The 10,834-nt window shown below is 33.6% G+C and overlaps 1 protein-coding gene across 1 annotated transcript in view; it reads left to right on the plus strand.

Annotated features, from left to right (window-relative positions):
* The first annotated feature begins 9,962 nt into the window (after positions 1-9,962).
* Positions 9,963-10,834, plus strand: part of LOAG_09424 (hypothetical protein) — a 12,309-nt gene continuing 11,437 nt past the window's right edge. Inside the window, exon 1 of the mRNA XM_020447929.1 lies at positions 9,963-10,113. Within this exon, the coding sequence (XP_020301887.1) occupies positions 10,104-10,113 (10 nt within the window). The 5' untranslated portion in view covers positions 9,963-10,103. The remainder of the gene's footprint in view (positions 10,114-10,834) is intronic.

A 10,834-nucleotide genomic window follows, 5' to 3' on the forward strand; every position in this document is an offset into this window, starting at 1 on the left:
TATATATATATATATATATATATATATATATATATATATATATACATACATGTATATATCGCAGCGATTAGTAGCTTTTAGCTTTTTAACGGTATAAACAAATTTAATAGTTGTGCTGATATTATAGACAAAAGGGGCAAGCAGTAACAATTTGGTCGGCAAGCAACAAACCAGTGCTGAAACAGAACACTTGAGGATACAAATTCAATATCAGGAACGACGAATTCGTGATCTTCAGTTCCAGAATCAGAGACTAGAAGCAAAATCCAAAGAATTGCTTGCTCTAAAAGCGATGCGAACACAGCAGAGGTGTTTCCGAAATCCTTAAAATCCTTTGGAAAAATGTATCACTTTCAAAAACTCATATCGGTGAGCATATTTTTCAGCACAACGGAAGCAAGACTTCTAAAGGAATTGAATGGAAAAGAAACGAAATTAGCAGATCTTTTGCAAGAAGGTAAGTTTTTGACTAATGCTGAGGTATTTTATTTCTGGAGTAGCGATTGGAATTATGATAAACTTTTTCATTTAGATTTTTCTTGTGACTTTAATGAGCTTAAATGCAGGTGAAAAACTAGCTGAAACAAATGGAAAACTGACGAAGGAGCTAAAAAAACTTAGAGCCAGCCTTGCTGAACAGGAGCAATTAGCAAAAAAATGCAGCGAGGCAGAAACTGATCGAGATATGGCTCGTGAAGAAGCGCGAGGTCTTGCAACAGAGATTACAAAATTACGAAGTAACTTTTACACACTTTTTTGTTTTTTTAATAGCTAAAACTAATCAGCTATTGGAATTCCAGCCATGATGAAATCTATGGAATGGGATTTAGCGGAGTTAAAAGTAGTGAACGAAGGTTTGACAAGTGATTTGAAGAGGAAGGAAGATAAGATTAATAAACTATTAGCAGATGTTCAGCAGACAGAAGCAAGTCGGGAATTAGCTCACGAAGAATTGAAGGTACCGTTGATTTTTGAGCGTCTTCAATTTCTGACTTTTTCAGACTTCGGTTCATTAATGGTGAATCGTCTGCTGAGTGATGCCCTTATGCCCCTTGAGTACTAAAAAATATCGTTGTTAATATATTAACTTTGGTTTGTTAAAAGTTAAATGAGGTTCAGCATTTCTCGAATCATTTCTTCTCACATTAAACAGCATCTTTTCCGATGTTGAACCTTTGATCGCACAGCGTGAAGATGCCTTTATAGAACATTTATTCCATATTTTCCTGTAATTTATTTACAAAAAACTCTTTAGACTTGAGGACTAGAATAATTAGAGTTGTTATCTTTTCTTTTTTCTTTCAGCGATTGGAAACTGCCTTTGAGGAAGTATCAGACAAAGTAAAACAAAAAGAGATGTCATCAAAGACTATCGAGGAGATCACTCGAGGTGGGTCATTATTTTTTTTGCTCATGGTTATTGTAAAAAAATTTTTGGCAGATCTTTTTGTGATTATTTGTGTGGAAATTTAATGCATTGCAGTTCCTGCTAGTGGTACTACTCATGTCGGAAATGCTAATGTGGCAATTACTGAAATGAAATTGAAATATTGCCGTTTAGTCATTGCTTCATCAATTTAGGGTGAATTGGTAGTACCCGACATCTTCATAGCTTTATTGAAACTTTTGGAAATAATTGTAATCATTCTTCAGTATCAACTGCTATTGTATCAAGCCGCAATGAATCGAACAAATTGGATTTTAGGATGGGCATACCAAATTTTTGAAATTTGAAAACACTATTGCAGGTCTAAATGCAGATCTTGAAGAAGAGAAAAAGAAAAATGAACGGCAATCAGCATATATAAATTCGCTCGAAAAGGTTTATTTCTTTAATGCATACAGTTCATAATTGTTTTCGTACTGTTGTTGAATAGCATGAAATTATAAAGTAATGCATATTGTCGCGCTTTTCCGCACTACAGTATATGAACGGAATAAGAGCCGATATCTTGCTGAAAAATTTTGTTGTTATAGTAGTTTGAAAACTTCCACTCTAGTATTATCAAGTAGTGCATAAATATTATACCAATAATGAGTTCACTCTTTTCTAGATAGTCTTTGAAGATTCTCTTACGTTTCGATCATTCTAATTATTTATTGTAATGAGAATAATAGTAATAGTAGTTCCTGTGTTTATTATTTTTGTTTCAGAGACTTGGTGAAATGATGGAAGTACATCAGAACGATGCTGAGATGATTGCTGCTGGTAAATTTCGCACTTTTATCAAGTATTTGTTTCAAAATCATTATCTTATTGTTTGTTTCACAATATTTCAAATTTGCATGTGATGATTTTAATTTAGTTAGTGCTCCATTACTGGAATCGATACAGCATTTAGAAGAAAAAATTTCGGCAAAAAATAAGGAATACGAACAAATTATGTGCGAAAAGGAAATAACTATAAGTTCTCTGAACTCAGAAAAAGGTATTTCATTATACAATAGCAGGATATTTGTTTACAGTTGTACGATTGTAAATGGATAAAACCCTGTTATAGTTTTCTTGCCAAAACTCACTTTTTATATACAAATATTTCAAATTTCTGAATGTTCTGATTAATTCGTCTGTTAGGTTATGGGAGACGGTCAGGTATCTGATTTCGTCATTTTCTGGACATGCATGAAGCTTTCCAGTATTCTCCTGCTTCTTTTTTGACATTATTCTATCGACATCATATACCGCGCATTTTTTAAATATACTGGTGGGAGAAAAAACGAAGACTTCTCATTTAAAAACTGTTTTGATTTATTGACTTATAAAATTCAATATCTTAACTTATTTGCCAAGTATTTTTAGAATCATGGATAGGAATTGCCTTGCAAAAAAAAAAAAGCTTTTTATTTATTCCAAAATTTATAAATTGCGATGCTTCTGAGGTAGAAGTAATTCATTTATCCAAAAACCGCCAAATATCGTTATGCAGAGTATGCGTTTAAAATGAAAGGTATTTTTTTTTTTTACACGAAGACAATTTTGGGAAAGTTGCTTAGTTATTTTTGCAAACTATACTTGGTCTTTCAAACTATTTCCGTCTTTTTTTCTTTTTTTTTCCAGGACAGCTTTCGTTTGAAAATGAAGAGACAAAGAGGGAAAATGAAAAGGTGAGAATTTGCAAATTTTTGGGAAAGTGGTGTAGTGGGGATGTTGTTGTACTCTGTGCTTCTAGTAAACTATACATTATTAATTGTTTTATTTTGTTCATACCATCATTAAGTGATTAATTGGTAAGCAAAAATTACCAGCTAGAGGAAATAGCAAGAAGAAGGAATAGGACAACCTTACGGGAGCAGAGAGAGGGAGATAGTATGTAAGAGAGAGGAGAGAAAAGGAAAGAATGGAAACAGTAATGAAATGAAGAGTGAGTGAGGCGGAGGGAGAAAGTAGCATGAAGCTTTTATTGATATGAATGGCGGAAGTGTTGATCAGTCTTTTTCATAAAGAAGCTCAAGTTTGAAACTACGAATACTTCAGTATCTTTGTGTTACTATTTTACCATACTTACTAATGAGCAATGGTACAACTATAGTGCCATTCACTATAGTTGATCTAGTTCACTTTGAGGGTGAACTAGATATAGTATGTGCCGTACCATATCGAAATTTGGATTTTATCATGCATCAAGCATTTTGAGCAGAGAGGACATATGTGATGAATGTGAGTGAGGGCGTCTCTTGGTTTTTTCGTTATTTTGTCATTTTGAGGCTTCTTTCAATCAGAGTTGTTTTGCAAATGTGAACCTAGAGACGCCGAGGCATTTTCGTCATTGTAAACAATTTTCAACAAGTACACATGCCGAAGCGTCTCTAATTTCACTATTTGCAGGACGACAAGAATATTAGTGCTGAAGATATGGCACATCATTTTGATACTACCAGTGATTCGAAGCAATTAACAAGAAATGAGGAGAAATTGAAAGAAATGAAGACACGATCAGATTTCATATTTTTAAATGAAGTTGGTGAAGGATCATTTTCTACGGTGTATCATGTCAAGGAAAGAAAAACAGGGAGAGAATTGGCAGCAAAGGTGTGCTTCAAAAAACAAATAATCCGTGAAAAGAAAATCGATTATATATTCCGAGAGAAGGAAGCCCTAATACGATTATCGAATAATGGTGGAAAGCATCCATTCCTGGCACAAATCATGTGCACGTTTCAGGATACTGAAAATCTGTATATCATAATGACATTGGCAAAAAAAGGCGATTTATTAAAATTAATGCGAAAGTCGGGTGGAAAATTTGATTTAAACTTGACACGATTTTATACCAGTGAGATTGTCGTAGCACTGGAGCATATGCATTCGCTGAAGATAATTCATCGTGATCTGAAACCGGAAAATATTCTGATCTCTGAGACAGGTCATATCCTTCTTTCTGATTTTGGTTCTGCTAAGATTCTTGATCATACAAAACCAAGTAGACAGAGGGATAGACCGGAGGTTCAGAAACGGCGAGGTTCTTTTGTTGGTACAGCACAATTCGTTAGTCCGGAAGTGTTAAAAGGTGAACCAGTGCAACAGGCGTGTGATTATTGGGCTTTAGGTGCTATCATTTATCAGTTGCTTACCGGTAAGCATGCTTTCCACGACGTTTGCGAATATCTCATTTATCGTCGAGTTATGAATGCTATGTATAAAATTCCGGATGATTTTCCGGAAGTTGCAGCATGTATTGTGAGGAAATTACTGATTGTAAAAGTGGAAGATCGTTTGGGTTCCATCGAGTCTGGCGGAGTTGAAAGTGTGAAGAAAGAACCGTTTTTCGATGGTGTACAATGGAATTCAATTACGGAAACCGAAGTACCGCTGCTGCCATTTGACTGTGAAAAATTTTAATATAAGAAAGTATTTTAAAAAATAATAGCAGTTTTCATATTCTGTGATACAGTCGAACATCAAAAATGTGATGTTAACTGCAAGGGGAAAAATATGTTTTTACCTTTTGCATATATCATAACTCATGATTCTCTGAATCTTATAAGGTAATTCAGAAAAATTCGATGGTATACAATGGGATTCAGTTAGGGGAACCGCCCGTTTGTCCTGAATTCTTGAGCCTCTTTTCCTTTTTCTCCTGTGAAATCCTGACCTCTTGAGTCTGTTCTTTTCCTTTCTTTTTTTCTATGGTACTTTTCGCTTTTCGCAGTTTTGAACGTGCTTTCCGTAGCTACTATTTGTAAGGATAGTGAATTTAAAATGTGTATGTGTATGTTTTGTTCTTCTACATCATTCTTGCTGCAGTTTTTGGAGTATTCTTATTAACAATATATCTATATTAATTTGAAATTTATCTCGTTTATAGGGTTTTCGATTCTATAGATGATAATTGAATGGTGAATGGAATTACTTATTTCATATAGTAATAATCTCACATAAAACATCCTTTTTTGTTATTTTTGTTTGCTTTATAACATTAATATTATAATCTTTGTATTCAAATTAACTGTCTAATTTAGTATTGGAAATAATTTATTTCAGTTCCTATTTGTCGATTTAATATTTAGGAATAATTTCAGTTGCTATTTGTAGCATTTGATCGTTTTTCATCGTTTTCATTGTTCTGCGTTTTCTTTTCTAGTCCTCTTTTTCCTTATTTATATATAAATAATAATAATAATGAAAGTATGAAGAGATGCGACGGGTTATATTTTTAATATATAAGAATAAATAGAGAGTACAACTAGTGATTGGTTAGCAGTGTAATGCAAAGTCAAATTCAGTTTGCTTCATTGCCTGGAAGTTTTTTTTCTACATTTGAAGAACAGAGAAGTCTGAGATGCTTTGCGTATCTGCGGGTGTTAATGGTTCCATTAAACTTGAGGAAAGGTACTTGATACACTTGCATTGGATGTCATTGGATATGAATATCTTGCGAGTTAGTGTATACTATCATATTTTGTTGGTCGCAAAGTATATTTTGCTTCGTATGTTACTCCTTTATGCAAACCATTTTCTTTGCACAAAGAATATTCTTTGGAAAAAGAGTAATATTTTGCAACAATATTCTTGTTAATTTGACCAAAAAAAATTCTTTTCCTCCTTTTTTAGCTACGTGAACGTATACGAGAAGACTTGACTACAATAGAAAAACTTAATGGACATGTTCGGCAAGTCGAGCATCAAAATTCGATGTTAGTTTGATCTTGTAAAGGAAAAAAAAGATAACTAAAGCAGTTTTTGGTTTTGAATGTATTAATCTGGGAAGTAGTATCGGTGAAGTAGGGAAATCAATCGTTGTGCTCTTTATTAAATATGAAATAGTATAATGTTTGTTGTAGTCTTCTCACTTCAATTTTTATCATTAGCTGATGTTAAAGTATCGGATTAGTGCTTCATAATTAAAAAGGCAAACAGTCTTTTTATTTATTGAAATTTTTACAAACTAGTTCAAAAGAGGAAATGGCATAATTGTTATGATAAGATAGTGATAGGAAGAGTTTCTTCAAGATTGGAAATGAATTCAAGCAAGTTATTGCATCGAATAGAAGAATTGACGAAAACACTGAGTGAAAAAGAAGATGAAATTGGAAGAGTTTATGTACGATTGAACGATGAAGCGGATGCATTCGAAAAACGTATCATGCAAAAAGTCCGGCTGCGAAATTTCTTATTTATTATCTTAATTACTTATCTAAATGGATTTGGCGGTATTCTGTTAGGACTTTCCCTACCTCACTTTTTTTCTTAATTTGTGTTATTATTGTCAAATTTTCAGAAATTCAAAACTTTTATACCGCTGACAACGACTGAATTAAAAAATTTCAAATTATCATTTCAACTGCTTTGCAATAAGTTTTCAAATAAAGAAGAAAAAGTGTTTCGAAAAATTTTAGCAAAATGAATTAGATGATGCTAAAAAGTATTCCGAAGTTTTGGAGGAAGAATTGCATAAACCGAAGATGCAAATCGGTGAATGTTTAATGGAGCAAGTAAAGGTACCGAATCATCCAACAAACGGTGGTCCTTTTATGCTCAGCATACCAAATTATGCGGTTCAGGTAATTTTGTATACTACTGTTGAAGCAATCTTTACATTACTGGCCAGTAGTCGTTTGAGTATTGAAAAAGATGATGTAATTTGCATACCAAGAGCTTAGATTTCAGTACAAATTTTGTGATGCACAAAGCTATTTTCTGTGAACAAGCGAATTAGAAATTAGAGCAAAGAATTAAATGTCACTAAAATGAAATAGGTATAACCGGGAATAAGTTAGTGTAGAGACTGAAGGAACAGTTTTCCAGTTTTCTGTTTGGTAAAACTTTCATTTTTTGTCTTTAGTAAAACAATACATTTTCATCTAACAGCTCATGTATTTATTTGTTAAGGTAGAGCTAGCTGATGCTTTAGCAAAATATGAGCAATCTATGCGACAAATTTCGGTACTTGAAGAGAAAATTTCAACAATGGAAGCTGAAAGTCAATATTTAGGTACACTTCGACATGAATTGCAGGTTTGGTTTCTCTTTCTATGACGGTTAAATTTCTCTTTCAAAGGACATTCCAACCCCTCCAAGGAGTTTTTTTTTCGTTGTATAAAGAGTTCAGCCGGTGGAAAAAAAATTACACCCGCCTGACTTGATAAAAAAAGATTGCCTTATGTTTCAATGTCTCTAATTGTAACTAATTATATCTGTTTGATCTATTGCTGAAAACTGCAAATTTCTGATAGTAGCATGTGAAGTATACAAGAAAAAATTGCAGGCATTAAGGTTGCGTTATGAAAATTTACTGGAGGCACATGGTGAGAAAATCGAGCGAGTTGAAGAGCTTGAGTTAGATTTAGCAGACCTGAAGAAGCTATTAAAGGATCAGGTAATCATCCGAGTTTTGTATCGGAACCATTCTATTTCATCCAGTGAGGGGAAAAAAACATACGTGTTTCAGCAACGATATTTCCACTTTTAAAAAATTGAGGGTTCATTTTTCAGCATAATGTTATTGTTTGATAATAGCGATTAGAGAAAGGTTGAATTTGTTCGGTTTGTAGTTTAAATGGAACTGATAGAAAAAAAAACTATTATTAGGCTGGGAATAGGGAGTTCGATTTCTTGGTTCTTTCTCAATCCATTTCTGCACTTCTAACGTTCTAGTTAAGTAGGACTTCGGACTGATGTAATCCAGAAACGTAATTACTTTTGCAAGGATATTATTTCCTCATTCTCATTCAGTTTACTATTTGGATTTTTAAGTTTTCATGACTGCTTTCCAACCAACCAATTTTTCAGGTGGAATACTTCTTGGGAAAGAGCTGAAACGACTCTTCAAGATAGCCGTGTAATAAATACTGATGGAACATGGAAATAGAAAGTTCTTCAAAAAATGATTCAGGAAATGGTCATCTCATTTAACATGTTTCTTATTAAATATTGTTTCTTAGGTTCTAGAAAAATAATTGGTGGGAGTCATTTGAAGTTCAGGTCATGCTTGTTTGTCTGAAATTCAAATTTAAACTGGAATAGCATTTAGATGTAGCATACTTAGCTTATGGTATTTTTTGTTTGCTTCGACCACTTGGCTTGAAAGCTTTAAAAAAAAAAAAAACGTTCCGAAAAAGAGCTTAATCCCGTCAAATCTGCAACTTGTTTGATTTCGACGTTTGTTGACATCTTTTCAGATTTTTTTAAATTTAAGTGTTTTTAGTGATATATATCCTAACTTTAGTTAGTGCTGGTCTGGTCTTACCTCGTGATAATCCTGTATTTCTTTGTTTCCCTCAGTTAATAGTAGATTGCACCGTCCAATCGGAAAGCTCAGACCAATTTTTGGCTCAGAAAGAAATAAGCATATTTTTCCACATCTTTCATAATTTATTTGAACAGTATATACCAATACGTCTGTGATATCTTAACTTATCAAATTTGGTAGATTGTAGTTCTTCTGTTCAACGGGTTTCCCCAAAAAAAAAAAAATCATTTTTGAGAGGCGCTCCATATTGCCTCCATGATACATATTTTGTGAAATATAAGTGTCGCATTCATGTCGCTTTATGTCTGGACGACAAGAAATATCAATTTAATAAATCTCATTTCATGAATGTATGTCGAAATATACCGTTTTCAAATCAACTTCCCGGCTGAAATTTGGATGTGGAAATGAATATAAGTTAGGGGGAACTGTTCTTCCATATTCGGAAATGATTATCAGTGTTTCTGTTATAGATCCATCCCGAAATAGTAATTATTTGCAACTTAACCCAGGGAAATTATGATTTTGCAAATACAACTAGAATCTCTACTAATGCAATGCATGCATCGACTACTTCGTGACATTACGTGAAGAATTATCATGCACACGTATGTATACGCTATGCCACGTACCAAGTATAGCATTGCTGTATAAGCATATATAACATGTGTGCTACATACGTTATGCCACGTACCAAGCACTGCCAAATAAACATATGTAACATATATGCTACATACACCTATCCAATCAACAAGTAATTCGCATTGTCTTAGTTACACTATAGCATGAAGTATTCAGTCTTACGCACTGTACATATACATCATAGTTTCGCGGAGTGCGTAGAGTAACTCGAGGTTTGACGCAAAAACCAGAAGTTAACGCGGTTGACGCGAAAACCGGAAACTAACGTAAGATGACAGATAATCTGAATAAATTGTACAGAAATTTCGACGTAAAAATCGAAAACTGAAGCAAAATTAAAACAAAAATTACTGACGCGAAGAATGTGTATGCCGTGGTCTGAAACGTTTCATCCCGTCCCGTAGACGAACAATGATCACAATTCGTGACGTCATCAGTCGATAAGATGCACGAGGCATTATAATGGGTGTATGCTTTCGTCGTCTAATTGGTACGTCTCGCCCGAGATGATGCGAATATTTCATGGTGTTAATTAACCGAAACCATCGAGAGATCCCCGAATGAACAGCCTTGATGATTTACATATCTTTTGTTCCCACGTTTATCTAAACTAATCATCTTTAAAGCATATTCCAGACGAGACCAACAGGGAATCGCTTCGAGTGCTCGGAGGAGCAAAGCTCTAATACGCATTGGTTTGGTTAATTTGGTGGTAAAATACAAAAAAAAAAATAAAAAAGACACGAAGAGCAATTTCTACTACGACAATATATGTCTGAAGGTTGTTAACCTTACCATAAATCTCTCAATTTTTCTGTTTTTTAATTTCGCAACAAATTTTGACGACTGTTCAAGTTTATGAAATTAGAAAAAACGGAAGAAATGGAATAGATTTCTGGAATTGTCGTCGGGTAAAGATACGGTTGACTGTAATAGTAGTACTTCAATTCTGATGTTTTTTTTTTTTGTTTTCTTGTCACCGTATCTTTATCGAATTACACTAGACTATAAACACTGTAAACTATATCTATTCGTAATTTCTACCGTAACAGTACCGTTCTTATTGCTGTACTCTAGTAATATCGGTCCTTTTACTACTTTTACAGTTTTGGGCTACAAATACGATGAAATTTTTCATTATTCTTTATATACTATAGCATAATGAAATAGGTAAAGTAAAATACCTACTGATGCTATCAGTTTTTCATCCAATATGGCCATTTTTAGGTCATTTTGATAGTCGAGTATTTGAGAAAGGAGAAAAATTCTCGGAAATGTTGTAAGATATGGTAATTATGTTGTGATATATGTGAGGAATCAAGCATTTTCATATCATGCAAAGCAATTAGATATATGACGTTATCGATGTAAAACCTAAAACGATAGCGTGAGAAAACTTTGTCACCGAAGTCCGGGGATAAAATTAACAATTTAGGCAAATATCAATTTCCTCTAGTAGGAGCTGGGATTAATCTCGAAATTATTTTGTTAGCAAAAGATGA

This window comes from Loa loa (genome assembly GCF_000183805.2).
Source record: "Loa loa unplaced genomic scaffold supercont3.54, whole genome shotgun sequence".
NCBI classification, from domain to species: domain Eukaryota; kingdom Metazoa; phylum Nematoda; class Chromadorea; order Rhabditida; family Onchocercidae; genus Loa; species Loa loa.